General features: G+C 45.6%; 1 protein-coding gene and 1 pseudogene across 2 annotated transcripts; both read left to right on the forward strand.

The window, feature by feature from the left end:
* Positions 1–596: 596 nt before the first annotated feature.
* Positions 597–7,642, forward strand: LOC310800440 (membrane-associated tyrosine- and threonine-specific cdc2-inhibitory kinase-like; the record flags this gene model as incomplete). Its single annotated transcript, XM_083663035.1, has 7 exons — positions 597–737; positions 2,244–2,481; positions 3,372–3,642; positions 3,783–3,889; positions 3,999–4,174; positions 4,373–4,572; positions 7,468–7,642. 7 exons carry the CDS (start codon positions 597–599, stop codon positions 7,640–7,642), a joined length of 1,308 nt encoding a protein of 435 aa, XP_083519161.1.
* Positions 7,643–11,010: 3,368 nt separating this feature from the next.
* Positions 11,011–12,208, forward strand: LOC310800289 (ubiquitin-conjugating enzyme E2 A pseudogene; annotated as a pseudogene). The gene has a single exon. The product of its transcript is annotated as a ubiquitin-conjugating enzyme E2 A pseudogene (transcript).
* The last annotated feature ends 3,346 nt before the right edge of the window (positions 12,209–15,554 follow it).

A 15,554-nucleotide genomic window follows, 5' to 3' on the forward strand; every position in this document is an offset into this window, starting at 1 on the left:
GGTTTTAGAGAAAGAAAATTAATGATCGCCGCCTACTGGGTGGAGTGTGGACTGCTCAGACTGATTGAAATTAGACTCGTACGTGTTAACATAATAAACAACCGCCATACAAATACGAATTAATTTATTTAAAATATGTAGTCTATTGTCTAATCGAGTATAAACACTAGTTTTGGCTGTTTTGGTTCTAACTGCCTGCTGTAAATGCTCTGACAAGATTGGCCAGTAGGGGAACCTAGACAGCTGGAAAATAGCTATCAACATCTTCAGCCTCAGAGCTGCAGTGCAAACTCTTCAGGTAAAACTGTGTGTGTGTGTGTGTGTGTGTGTGTGTGTGTGTGTGTGTGTGTGTGTGTGTGTGTGTGTGTGTGTGTGTGTGTGTGTGTGTGTGTGTGTGTGTGTGTGTGTGTGTGTGTGTGTGTGTGTGTGTGTGTGTGTGTGTGTGCGTGCGTGCGTGCGTGCGTGCGTGCGTGCGTGCGTGCGTGCGTGCGTGCGTGCGTGCGTGCGTGCGTGTGTGTGTGCAGCTTACGGAGGTACAGTAGACAATGAAAGAACTGTATGGTAAATCATTGGTGATGATGATGGTTAGAAGAACGATGAAGACAAATGTGTGTGTGGTAACAGGGGCCAAATGTATAAACCCTGTGTACACACCCAGCAAGCAACAGCCCTACTTCAGTCAGTGCTTCACTACTTTGGGCCTCATTGGGAGGGGCTCCTTCGGAGAGGTCTACAAGGTGAGGGGGGGGGAAAAAATCCAAACAATAATATCATCACAGAGTTTTGAACAGTCCCTTTCGCGCATCAAGTTTAACTGCATTTCTCTCTCTAAAAGGTGTCCCATTAGTTTACAGATTTTAATGATTTCACTCACCCCATGTTATATCATGGGCTGAGCAGGAAGTTATAGAGTACCGCAGGGATGACATTTTTGTATGATTACCCAGAAGTCCCTGCGCTGCTGGTTCATAGAGGGAAAAGGCAATGGGATTTTTGGTAATTTCAGTTAAATGCATGAAATAAAGTCTGTGGGTAACAAACGTTTATGTTCAGCAAGATAATCTTCACAAATGAGGAACACTGAACCACAGACCTTATTTCACCAAAATTCCCATACAAAAATCCTATTGTCTTTTACACCTACAAAGTGTTAGCAGCCATGTTTTCCTGACTCATTCCTGTGGTACTCTATATCAGACCTGGATATGTGGGGTAGTTGAAATGGGGCCATGTCATAGAGATGTATTCATATTTGAACATCTGTGCTGTGCAGGGGCGGTTTTAGCATCAGAGCTTTGGGTGGGCGGAAGAAAATTTTGTACAGTTTCAAGTAAAAATGGATCAAACGGGCGCACTTTGAGATCAAAATGAAGAGACTAGATCTATGAAGAACTACACACATCAATATCTTCTTTACCATTCTGTGGTTTTACAGCGATGAAAAAATAATTGTTTCCCTATATATACTATATATATTCTGCATACAGGTTACTATATGGTAGAATTATGCTTGCATAAATAATACCAAAATCACTTCAGGGGAGTTTCAAGTAAAGTAACATTTTGCTTTGTAGGCAAAACAAAAGTAAAATTAAATCAAAAGGGAACTTCCTAACTTATTGGCTGGAATAATATTCCGACAAGATAATAATATACTGTAAGCAATAAAGCAGGAGTTTGCAGTCAACTAGTTGAAATTAATATGTGGCAGTATTTGTGGGGGTCAAAATCTATGTAGGGTGTACCACCACAAATAGATCAGTGTATGGGAAACACTGACTATTAAATTGTGTGACTAGAAAGACACCAATAAATCTGAGAAAATGTACTTTAATTTTTAACAACAGCACTACAACGGTGGCATTACAAATGGTATTATGAAATTATTGTGGGAAAAAACAAGAATGCCACTTTTTTTCATGAACTTTAAGCAGAAAATTTAAAAATAGTTTTAAAGCAAAAGTAAATAATAAATAAAGATCATTTTAACAGAAACTGCTACTAATGACCACCATGGATTTGGAGAGAGATAATTTTTTTTTTTTTTTTTTTTTTTGGGTGGGCTGAGACTATTTTTTAAAAAGGCCTAGAACCGCCCCTGGTGCTGTGGTTTTGTGATGGGAAACCTAAAAGATGAATTTGGGTGTCTTTGTAGACCTATATGTTGTCAGAGTGACCAAGATTATTGCTATAGAGATCCTGGAATAGTAAGAGGAGACTCTACATGTTTTGTATTTTCATAGGTGCTGAGCCACGAGGATGGCCGGGAGTACGCAGTCAAGCGCTCTGTTCATCGCTTCAGGGGCAGTCGTGAGCGGGACCGGTGCGTGAGGGAGGCCAGGAACCACGAGCGCCTGTGTCCCCACCCTCACATCCTGAGCTTTGTGGCCGCCTGGGAGGAGCGTGACCGCCTTTACATCCAGACAGAGCTGTGCTGCACTAGCTTGCTGCTCCACGCTGAGAACCAGCCCCCTACCCCAGGTATATCAGAAATGTACAACGGAATGATTAAGATTACGATTAGGGATGTTAATTATTAATCGATTGATCGATTAAGCTCAACCTACGCTGAACCCACAAGTTTCATTTAGGCGTCCTTGTTAACAGGCGAGCCCGTTCACACCAGCCGCACGCGTGTCACGTTCACACCTTGCTCAAAAGATCGTGCAGGATTCAGTCATATTTTCCAAGCGTGAAGCTTGAAGCTGCCAGGCATGAATTCAATGGGAGTTGTGGGCAGGTTCAAGGCACGCCGAGTGAGGCGCTGAGGAAAAGAGACTGCTCCTGGTGTGACCGGTTAAGCATCAGTTCAGCTTGAGCCTGCCTCAAGCTTCAGTTCTGCCTATGGTGTGTGATCAAAGGCTAACTTGTTGAGTAGGCCTAAAGACGGGTGTAAAAGCATTTTGTATTTTCTATGTCAAAAAGATGTTTTTTAATCGATTGATAGGTCATTTAACGTGACCATTCCTGCCTCGAGCTCTGCACCTGCCCTATACAGGTTTGGATTGTGCATCTCGCCTTTTTTCAAACATTTAACGTGACCACCCATTGATTAATTTCAACTTGAGCGAATAATTCAAGCGTTCCTTTTGCGTTGGTGTGAACTAGGGATGTGCCGGTTTCCGGTTCCAAGGTATACCACGGTTTGAAAAAGTTGCCGTTCCGAAACCAGAATTTTTTTCTGTCATACCATTCCGACAGTATCAGCTTTAAGGAAATTTCAGAAAATGTGCATCCCTAAATAAGATGCACTTTATTTATTGAATGCATTATGTTGTTGCATTGTGTTTTTCTACACTTAAATCTCATACTCTCAGGCAGGATGTCTAGTTGTTATTGACTTTGCTGTCTTTTGAAACTTTCCAATCCAGATGAGCCTGCAGCTTGGGCACACCTGTGCGACCTTCTCTCAGCGCTGCAGCACTTGCACTCCCGCGGTTTTGCACATTTGGATATCAAGCCCGCCAACGTCTTCCTCACTAACTCTGGACGTCTCAAGCTGGGGGACTTTGGGCTGCTGCTTGAGCTCCCACAGAAAGGGACAGACCTTAAGGGGAAGGATGATCTCCAGGAGGGAGATGCCAGATACATGGCCCCCGAGCTGCTCAGGGATGAGTACGGCGCTGCTGCTGATGTTTTCAGGTAGGAATCCTTCTTAGACAGTGTGAGGGAGAAATGTAAACAATATGACCATCATAAATTCATCATTTTATGTCCTTGTGATGTCAGCAGTTTGACTCAATTTGACTTTGGCTAAATATTGTCTAATCATTTTCACTTAGTTTGGGTGTTTCTATTCTGGAGCTCGCATGCAATATTGAGGTTCCCAACGGTGGAGAGGGCTGGCAGCAGCTCAGACAAGGCCGCCTCCCCTCAGAGTTTACCAATGGTAAGATCAAGCTCCGTTTGTAAAGAGTCTTGATAAATCTGCTGAACTTATCAAGTTTTCTGTATATTCACATGACTTATGTTATTGCTATTATGGTCTGTATCTGCAGCCCTGTCGCCTGAGCTGCAGACAGTGCTGCGGATGATGCTGGCCCCAGAACCGGCTAAGAGAGCCACTGTCACCGAGCTCCTGTCTCTCCCCTCTGTTCGGAGTCACAGGTGGAGGAGGCGCATCTCCCTTCTCCTCAGTGAAGCCGTTCTCATGCTGACCTCTCTCTGCTGCCAGGTAAATTGAGACTAATACACTTTCTGGAACGCCCTTTTGAACAAGAACTTTTGCAGATTATATTTTCTTGAAAGAGACATGTATGGAATATAAGGTAAACATGAGTATTACAATAATTTTCTCAACCTTGAAGGTTTGGTTGCAGTGAAAACAAATGTTTAAAGTTCCTTTTCTTATTTCTTTTGTACTCATCCATAGTTTGTAGTGTGTGTTCGGCAGAGGCTCCTCTCTTCCTTTCTCTTGCCGTTCCTCCCTCATTGGACTGACCCGGCACCCTGCACCCCTCCTAAGGACAGTTGGGAGAGGGACTTGTTTCTGCTTACTGACCAAAGCAGCCTGGACGATGACGACGTGTTTCCGCTGGACCCAATGGACCCAGAGCTCTCCCCCACCTTACGGTAGGTAGAGAACAGAACATGTCCCAATCCAGGGTGAAAAGAGAATTTCCAAAATCAAAATCAGTTACAGCTTGATTTTATGCAGCTCTCTCTCATGTTCATATAGATAGCCTATCTATGTTTTATGTTTCTTCAGAGAGACAAATAAAGAAGGGGCTGCTGGACCAGACATTTCCTTTGTTTCAACTTCAACCTTCTATTAAATTCCCTACTTGAATGTATAGTGCTCTCCTTCCCCTGCACCCTCCCACCTCTCCTTCTCTGTTCTCTCCTCCTCCACATTTCCCATTTTCTCCCCACCCTCGCCCTAATCCGGGCCCGTATCCTACTCCCTCCCTCCACCCTAGACCCTACCTCTACCCTGGCTCTCCCTCCCCTGCACCCTCCCACCTCTCCTTCTCTGTTCCCTCCTCCTCCACATTTCCCATTTTCTCCCCACCTCCTCCCTCTCACATTCCCCCTGCTCTCCCTCCCCTGCACCCTCCCACCTCTCCTTCTCTGTTCTCTCCTCCTCTCTGTCCTCTCCCCTCTCTTACATTCCCCTTGCTCTCCTTCCCCTGCACCCTCCCACCTCTCCTTCTCTGTTCTCTCCTCCTCTCTGTCCTCTCCCCTCTCTCACATTCCCCCTGCTCTCCTTCCCCTGCACCCTCCCACCTCTCCTTCTCTGTTCTCTCCTCCTCCACATTTCCCATTTTCTCCCCACCCTCGCCCTAATTCGGGCCCGTATCCTACCCCCTCCCCTCCCCCAACCCTAGACCCTACCTCTACCCTGGCTCTCCCTCCCCTGCACCCTCCCATCTCTCCTTCTCTGTTCCCTCCTCCTCCACATTTCCCATTTCCTCCCCACCTCCTCCCTCTCACATTCCCCCTGCTCTGCCTCCCCTGTACCCTTCCACCTCTCCTTCTCTGCCTCTCTCCTCCTCTCTGTCCTCTCCCCTCTCTCACATTCCCCCTGCTCTCCTTCCCCTGCACCCTCCCACCTCTCCTTCTCTGTTCTCTCCTCCTCCACCTTTCCCATTTTCTCCCCACCCTCGCCCTAATCCGGGCCCGTATCCTACTCCCTCCCTCCACCCTAGACCTACCCTACCTCTACCCTGGCTCTCCCTCCCCTGCACCCTCCCACCTCTCCTTCTCTGTTCCCTCCTCCTCCACATTTCCCATTTTCTCCCCACCTCCTCCCTCTCACATTCCCCCTGCTCTCCCTCCCCTGCACCCTCCCACCTCTCCTTCTCTGTTCTCTCCTCCTCTCTGTCCTCTCCCCTCTCTTACATTCCCCCTGCTCTCCTTCCCCTGCACCCTCCCACCTCTCCTTCTCTGTTCTCTCCTCCTCTCTGTCCTCTCCCCTCTCTCACATTCCCCCTGCTCTCCTTCCCCTGCACCCTCCCACCTCTCCTTCTCTGTTCTCTCCTCCTCCACATTTCCCATTTTCTCCCCACCCTCGCCCTAATTCGGGCCCGTATCCTACCCCCTCCCCTCCCCCAACCCTAGACCCTACCTCTACCCTGGCTCTCCCTCCCCTGCACCCTCCCATCTCTCCTTCTCTGTTCCCTCCTCCACATTTCCCATTTCCTCCCCACCTCCTCCCTCTCACATTCCCCCTGCTCTGCCTCCCCTGTACCCTTCCACCTCTTCTTCTCTGTTCTCTCCTCCTCTCTGTCCTCTCCCCTCTCTCACATTCCCCCTGCTCTCCTTCCCCTGCACCCTCCCACCTCTCCTTCTCTGTTCTCTCCTCCTCTCTGTCCTCTCCTCCCTCTCACATTCCCCCTGCTCTCCCTCCCCTGCACCCTCCACCTCTCCTTCTCTGTTCTCTCCTCCTCCACATTTCCCATTTCTCCCCACCCTCGCCCTAATTCGGGCCCGTATCCTACTCCCTCCCCTCCCCCAACCCTAGACCCTACCTCTACCCTGGCTCTCCCTCCCCTGCACCCTCATCTCTCCTCCTCTGTTCTCTCCTCCACATTTCCTATTTTCTCCCCACCTCCCCCCTCTCCTCCCTCACATCCCCCCGCTCTCCCTCCCTCCTCCACTCTCCTGCTTTCTCCTCTTCCCGGTGTTCTTCCTCTTCCCCCCTTCCCCCACTACTCTAAAGCATAGTACACATTTTACTCCAAAGCATGGCACCCACTCTATCCCCTCCAATATTCCGCCACTATTTAAAGCATGGCATAGCATGGCAATATTCCGCCACTGTTTAAAGCATGGCACCCATGCTCTTAGTATTTCGCCACTATTCAAAGCATGGCACCCACTCTTCCCTAAAGCAAGGCACCCATAAGCTCTATATGTGAACATGTGCTTATTTGGCAAAAGGACTCACTACTAAAGGCTTGCAGCCAATTAAATTAGGCATAGTTTGGTTGCTTAGAAATTGACATATGTCCGTTTGCAAGATGTGCGTCTATATTTCTCATTCTCTCCCCACCTCCTCCCTCCCCCTGCTCTCTTCTCCCCCACACCCCTCCCCCTTCCCCTCTCCTGCTCTCTCCTCTTGCTCCTTCCCCACCTCCTATACCCTCCAACATCTCCCATTCCCTCCCCACCCCATCACTCTCTCACATTCCTCCTGCTCTTCCCCCTTCTCCTGCTCTCTCCTCTGCTCTCTCTTCATTTCTATATTTTCTATATTATCAATTGCTCAAATGTTATCTTTATTCTGTATATTCTTGTTACTGTTGTGTTAGCTAGAATCAGCTAGACATACTTTCTGTGAAGCCCTCTGAGACATGCTTGTGAATTAGGGCTATATAAATAAACTTGACTTGACTTGACTTGTATATTTCCCATATTCAACAGGATGAAATCCAGGCAGTCTGTGGAAAGCACCTCCACTCCTCTCCCAGGTTCAGCCACACACAGTCGCCTCAGTCCCCCCCACACACCCACTCACCCCTTCAGCATCCACAACGATTCCTTCCACACTCAGATGCCCAATCTGAGTCCCATCCGTACAAGGTCCAGCAAGTCGCAGCGACGGGGCCTCAACCGGGTCCAAACGGAGGAGGCCTTCCCCCGACGCAACTATGAACCAAAGAAGAATCTCCTCAGTTTGTTCCTTGAGCAGCCATGCTGATGAGACTGTCAGTTTAGCCGAGAACAATGTATTCCCATTTTAAGGTGACGGGTAACGAGGAATGCATGTACAGTATGTAAAATCCATGGCTTAACCTATATGTTCAGTATTCAAAAGTGTTTTGTGTGTTGTTGTTTTACAACAACTTCTTTAACTTGTTTGTTTTTTGGGGGCGTGGGGGGGGGAAGCACTTTGTTTGCATGAATGCAGTTTGCAATCTGACAAGTCATGGTTTTGTTGTTGAAATATTGTTAAAATAAGTTATCACCTCACCTGTTTTGTGTACTCTTGAGTTGTGTGCCTCATGATTCAAAATGCAAAATAAACTGATTAACAGAGCTTCAATCATGAGAGACTAGTATAAAGGTTCAAAATAATATAATTTGATACAACAAACAAGATTAAAGTTTGGTGTATGGCTCCATGATGACGCTCCTGCGATTATGAGAGGAGGGTGTCAGGAATGTGTAGTCACTACTACACTGTAGTGGCATAGAATCTGGAGCCATGACGTTGGGGCGAAACAACTGGTACAGGGGAATGATGGCAACTGCAGAGTGACAACATATCAGTGAGTAGCGAAACTACATCCTAAGAGACGGGAACTTGAAATACTCTGAACTGCTTAGGTGATGAGTTCATCGGCAAAGCAAGGGGCAGTGATGGCTTGCACCGACTGGCTATTGGTAGCATGGGAAAGTGTGGATAACCGTGATTGGATAGAGAAGCTAGCTTGTGACCAGAAGGTTGTTGGTTCAATCTCTGTGACCAGCAAGATAAATCTGGGTGGGGAAAGTGAAAAGGCAGCGCTTGCCCCTCCCTCATTACCACCACTGAGGTTCCCTTGAGCAGGCATGTCCAAAGTCCGCCCCTCCACATAGTATTGGTTAATCAAGCAAGTTCAATTTGCATCCCCTCACATTATCGAATCTGGCCCAAATCAAAAAATTTGGACACCCCTGCCCTTGAGCAAGGCTTTGACCCCAACCGCTCCAGTAGAGCTGCTCAGTGGCCAGCAGGTCAGACTGGTTGTACTGGGCAGTGTCCAGGTATGAATGTGAACAGGGCACTCCCGAAAAAGAAAGGGTTGCACTCAGTGAGACTCCCTTGAATAAAGGTTAGAAAAAGTAGTCGTCTTTCTGATTGAAATTACATCAAGACTTCACAAGTATCATCTAAAAATCTATGGGTCTTTTGGAACATGCTTTGAGCACTGACCTAAATAATACAGGCTTTGAGTAGACACACACCTCCCCAGCACACTAGATGGCGGCAAAGTATTAAAACCCTGTTGTATGTATTTGTAAGGAAGATGTGTGGTGGTGGTGTGTACTACTACTCGTTTTGATGGGTGACCTGAGTCAGATCAGCAGTGATAAGTTTGTGCAAATGATTAGTCAGAACAAGCATAGGGCAACCCCAAAGCAGGAAGATAACTGAATAGCAGAGAGAGGAGGTCATAAGCATCCGAGGCAAAGTTTAGGTGTAGTCTAGGCCATTAATAGGCTATTGGGAAACTAAAATATATTGGGGAAATATGTGGAATATTGCCGAGGAGGAATCAGTTGAACTGTCACGTTTCACTGTAAGATAGAAACAGAAAGAGGAAGAAAGAGAATGGTGTATTCACAAAATACAGGTAGCCTATGCCAGAGGTTCTCAATTGTTCTTCAGCAAAAGGAGCCCTTACAAGATAGAAAATACAGTACAGTATATACCGGGGACCCCCTCTGATTTGTGATTTTGGGCTAAGCTTAATTGTTTCCACAGTAACGTGCTTGACTTTTAAATTGATAGGTTTGTTAGATTAGAATGTAATCCATGAACCATTTTAGATTTAAATCATAACATATTTTCGTTGAACTATGAAGCTTTTGCAAAAAGAAAAGAAAAATCCGTTTTTATTTTTATTTTCCGAAAAATTTATCGCGGATTCCCTGGCAAAGTGCCACGGACCCCTGGGGGTCCCCGGACCGCCATTTGAGAACCACTGGCCTCTGCAGCATAATGCGTATAATTTTTCAGAATTTGGCGCGAGCTGGGCTAGTTACACATTGGAGGCTGTGTACTGTGTAGACTAGGTAGACTGCTTGGTTTGGATTCAGTACACAGGCGCTGTACAGGAATTGTCATATTTCCGAAAACAACGTTTATGGGCGGCGTGCGTGAAACTTTTTCTGCCAAAGTTATAGTCTACAGTAGGCTACGTTATAATTGCATTGTATGGGGTATGACAGCGAAGTGTGCTGCACCACTTTCATACAGGTTTCCCAATGTTTACAAATCCACAGGCCATGAGAATGTGCGTACCCGCGCACTAGCCTGGGTAAACCCAGCCTCCACGTAGTACATAGAGGTCCTATGTACTATCAGCCATGAAGAAAGTGACGTTACAGGCATAGCCTGTGACGTCACGTTGAAGGCTGAGTTCACCCAGGCTAATCCAGGCATGTCCTTCCTCCGGGGGCAGGCCAGGCGCAGTGGGCAGCTTTCTTGTGTACAACACCCGGGGACACACTTCAGACGTTGTTGCCACTGGTCAGATGACAATCTTCTGCATGTTTTAGTGGGGTTCCATACAGATGTATGGAGGAACCCCAGGGGAGCACATGCAGACTCCACACAGATGGGCCCTTTTGATGAGATAGCCCATCTGGGGGGCGGGGGCGCACCCTCTTAGCGCCCCAGGTGGGAATCAAACCCAGGACCTTCTAGCTGTGCCCCCTCCTCCCTGTTCATTCACAGCACTTTCTGCACCATGACATCATCATGGTCATCATGGTGCACCATGACATCATCATGGTGCAGGAAGTACTGTGGATGAAGGTACAGAGAGAGCAGTAATGTTAGTGATGATACTAAAAGTAAACATTTAGTGGTGGAGGGGCTGTCAAGGAGTGCATGAAAAGTGACTTGAACAAAAACAAAGAGAAGAGCTTTGTGGGGGGAAGAAAGCAAATACCTCTGTCAGCATCATAAGCCACAAAGAAAACTGAAATAATAACCCAGGATACTTGACTTAAAATGAGAAAAGAACATTTATTTACTCACATCTAACAAACCACACACACACACACACACACACACACACACACACACCCAGTACACCAATTAACTAATCAAGACACACTAAAGCTAAAGTACAATACATTTAATAAAAAACATCATTATAAAAAAGACAAGTATAATTATAATATTATAATAGTATAAAGGATAAATCTATAAGAACATGTAATAACGATCATGTAAATGAGAAGTGCTTCGAAACAACTAGCAACCGCATTGGCTAGCTAGCTAGCTAGGTTTTAAAAATAAGACAACCATAAAAAATACATTTACTCAATCCTAACCCACGTACGTTTAAGACGACGTTTAATGAGAGATTTTAAACGGCTGCAAGAAGACCCCCCTGCTGGAGTTAGTGGGGCCCCATCAGAAAACAATATCATGGTATGGAATGCTGTCATTTTTGGACCAGAGGGAACGCCTTTTGAAGATGGAACCTTCAAACTCACCATTGAATTCACAGAGGAATATCCAAATAAACCTCCAACAGTGCTTTTTGTCTCTAAAATGTTTCATCCAAATGTTTATGCAGATGGCAGCATATGCTTAGATATTCTTCAGAATCGTTGGAGTCCGACTTATGATGTCTCTTCAATCTTAACTTCAATACAGTCTTTACTGGATGAGCCAAACCCCAACAGTCCAGCAATACAGTCTTTACTGGATGAGCCAAACCCCAACAGTCCAGCCAACAGACAAGCAGCCCAACTGTACCAGGAGAACAAGTGCGAGTATGAGAAGAGGGTTTCTGCTATTGTTGAACAGAGCTGGCGTGACTGTTGACACCTGTGACTGTTCACAAAGTATGAACAGTTTCCAACCCGAAATCAAAAGAAACCACCAGATCAAGAAAACAAACCATATCGCAGAAATAAAATGACACATCTTTAAATCCTCCTCCGTATATTTGTCTGTCCCATAGCTGTTGCGAAGTTTGTATGCTGTTGTGTTGTGGCAGGATGCTGTTGTTGGGCAAAGTGTATGTTTAAGTAAATGTACCTTGTTATATCTGGGTTACTTGCTACATGCCCCGCCTTTTTTCTCTTTTTAACAAAAGGTTAGCCAATCTCTATCAGTTGTCACTTTTGTACCAGTCTATTGATTGTAGTTGTTCTCCACCACCAAGTGAATTAATTGGTTGCTATGGTGGTGCTTAACAATTAGATATGTTTGCTGTGTGGTTTGCAGTGTAGATCCAAACTGTTCATATTTTTTAAATCATAGCGGTCATCATGAGTGTTTTTGCTTGTTTCTATGGGCTCACCCTTTCCCAGCTTTTTTCTTCTTCTGCCTTTTGAGAGGGAATGCTAAGACAATGGGTAAGACTAATTAAGCGGGCATGGGCATGCATCCCTAATAAGTAGACTCAATGCCTTTGGGGTATGTCAGACTAGAGTATTGGTCATTCTCTTGTCTGCACTTACAAGTTATCATGCCTTTGAGTTAGTGTTTTAGAAATGAGGCAACATATATGCCTCTCACAAACATACTGGTTCAAGTGTTTGAGAGACATTTTGTGCCCTCTTCTTCTTCTGGCACAAACCTTTTGTTTCATCATGCACACAATTTCACCATGTCGACACACTGCGGTGAGAGAGAAATTGTGACCAATTTTCAAATCTTTACATATCAGCTGTCATATGTAACATAAGCTGATTATACCGTTTGAACAAGGATGGTGTCTTGCTTTCAGAGTATAAAACTTTGCACTGGTAACCCGTGTAACAAACTGTACATTTTCTTATGGTAAATAAAAGAAATATACATCCCCAAAAAAAAAAAAAGAAGAGAGAAGTGCTTCAGGTGATGAATGGCACAAACAGTGATAAGAGAAGCAGACATGGCAAGTGGAGCTACAGTAGGTGATAAGTGGAGGGATGGGGGTGTTATATAAGGTTCAAGAGTTCTATAAGCTCAGCAATGGAGATGGAGTCGTAGCACTTGATGCTGCTCAGTTGGCTCTGGCCATCATAGCCACCCACAGCGTAGACCTTGCCCAGCAGGACGGCCATCTTGTGTCTCCAGCGGGGCTTGTTGAGGGAGGCCACTCTGATCCACAGGTTTACATCCGACTCAAACACCACCTCCTCCATCCCGATGGCCAGCTCAATGCTGCAAATGTACTGTTCCAGCTCGTCCCTGCGCAGGTCGAAGGAACTCCTCGTGCTGAGCCACCTCAGAGAAGTTGGACAGGGCCTACCTGCTGCACAGGGCCTACCTGCAGCACAGGGCCTACCTGCAGCACAGGGCCTACCTGCTGCACCAGCTGGCTAGCAGAGGAAGGAGGCAGCATTTCATCTGGTCTAAGCGTGAATATTTGTCTGTGACGGCCTGGAGGGAAACACAAAGGATGTCATTAGGTCATGTTAAAAACACATGTCATCTTATTGAGACTGCACTGTTGGCAACCAACTCACCGTGAACTCTGTTTTGCCCTCAATCACAGCCAGCACATTTTTTACAATGTGCTGCATGATGGGCTGCAGGTGCACCTGGTCATAAGACGAGTAATGCTGCTGTAGAGGAGTCTGCAACACAAGGGAGGACAGATCAATTCACTCACATGTTCTTCTCATGTTTACTTGCTTCAGTCAACCTTTGACACCATTTGTAGCCCTGTAGACTTCAGTAAACTCACCCATGGCTTTTCATGCAGCACCAGCTGGGAGAGGCAGAGGGAAGCTGCACCAACCTCGGAAGGGTTGTAATGAACCATGCCGTAGTCCATCAGTGTTAGCTCCATCAGGTACTGGGCCAGTATGTTTGTATTTACGTCAGTCTAGACAGGCAGAAGACAATCACTTTGAGAACCCCTATGACATAAACTACACACACATCTATCTATCTATAATAAACCAATTCAAACTCTCCAACTTAATATATATATATATATATATATATATATATATATATATATATATATATATATATATATATATATATATATATATTAGTATTCATCATTCATTAGTATTCATCTCCAAGATTTTGGGAACTATTCAGTAGACAAACTCACGCTTGCAGCCTTTGCAGCCCTCTTGAGGAAGTGCAGTGGCAGAGGGTGTCCCAGCTCAAAATTGAGGCCCTTGAGGATCACCTGCTCCATCTTCTTGATCTGGGCCACTGTGACCAGATTGGTTGTGATGCGGGCAAACCTGGCAACTGGTGGAGGGTAGACCTCCTCATACTTTGTAGCCACAAACATGGCCGCCACACCAACAAGCATGAGATTGGCACGAGTCACTGGCACTGGCTGGACCTGCAGCACAATAAGAAGAGTGTTAGCTACTGTAGTTCACAGAAAGCTAAACAAGTCAAAAGTCTAAAACAGTTTGTACCTGGAGAAGAAGAGTGTTAGCTACTGTAGTTCACAGAAAGCTAAACAAGTCAAAAGTCTAAAACAGTTTGTACCTGGAGAAAACGGTCCAATATGCCAATTGTCAGGTACAGTGTCTCCTGTTGCAGCACAAAGCAGGAGTGGACCGAGATCAGCCAGTCAACCAGTTTCGCTCTCATGTGCTCAGTGATGTCGTAGCCCTCCATGTAGTTGGGCCGGACAACCTGTTGGAGCTGCGGAGACAGAACAACTTGTCATATAAAAATACACACTCCAATGACAATGAAATAGCATAGCAGCTCAAAGTAAAACAGGCTGGCATTAGAAAAACAAAGACGGATGGTTGAACAGGTTTGAGGTAGGACTTTAGAATGTATATTTTTATTGAATGTTTGTATGTATATATAATATTTGATGCCTGTTCTTTGTTGTATTGCTTCGTCTGTCTGAGACAAAGGAGCACAATGGAAACAAGTCCATGACTTTATTGTGTCTATCCTTGTTGTTTTATTGAGGTGCATGTCTTTTTCTGTCATGGGTTTTTAACCTAACATCAAATCAAGCAATCAATCAATCAATGAATCAAAAGCATAGTGAGGAGAAATAAAGAGCATAATTACCTCAAGGAGGCGCAGGTAGGCATATATGTCCTTGACGTATTCAGAGCAGAGCTCTGGCATCCCTCCATCCAGCTCATCGATGTCGTCGATGTCGGACAGGAGTGACTCAGAGAAAGACCTTTCCTCTTGCTCCACCTTTGTTTTCCCTGCCCTGGATGGACAGTTGGTCAGGTCCCCAAGGGCCGCTCTCCTTTGACCAGCTGCTGAGGCTGTTTCCATCTGCATTGGGTGCTCTGTGCCCCTAAGCTGTTAGGAACCACCAATCAAAAGAAAGCAAAGAAAAAATACTGTAAGGCTGTGGCAGCTGTTCTCCACACACACAGGATGACCAGACGTCCAGGTTTGACTGGGCACACTATGGGAGGAAGGGATTGCCTCCATCTCTTGGTCTGCTGGTGACCTCCCTGCACTGTGGTTCTCTACCTGGCTTTGAATAGAGAGCTGCAGGAATGAGTCTGGAAGTAGACTTCCGGGTTCTTCAGTGGAAAAGTCTATGGGATTTAACATGGGGGTTTCGCTTAAATGCATAAAATAAGGTCTGTGGTTAACAAAAGTGAATAACTTTTATGACGTTTGGAATGTAAATGCGTTTTTTTAAACACGATTTTTCATAAAAGTTAAAAGTTATTCACGTTTGTGAAGAGTATCATGCTGAACCCAAATTCGCATTCCCATAAACTTTTGTCAACCACAGACCTTATTTTATGCATTTAAGTGAAATCCCCATTCTAAAACCCCACAGACTTTTCCACTGAAGAACCAAATGGCGGCAATTTCTGGATAAAGCCTACAAAAATAAGTTATCCCTGCGGTACTCTTTAATTTTGTGTGTGTGTGTGTGTGTGTGTGTGTGTGTGTGTGTGTGTGTGTGTGTGTGTGTGTGTGTGTG

Source organism: Poromitra crassiceps (genome assembly GCF_964638095.1).
Source record: "Poromitra crassiceps genome assembly, chromosome: 30".
In the NCBI taxonomy this organism is placed as follows: domain Eukaryota; kingdom Metazoa; phylum Chordata; class Actinopteri; order Beryciformes; family Melamphaidae; genus Poromitra; species Poromitra crassiceps.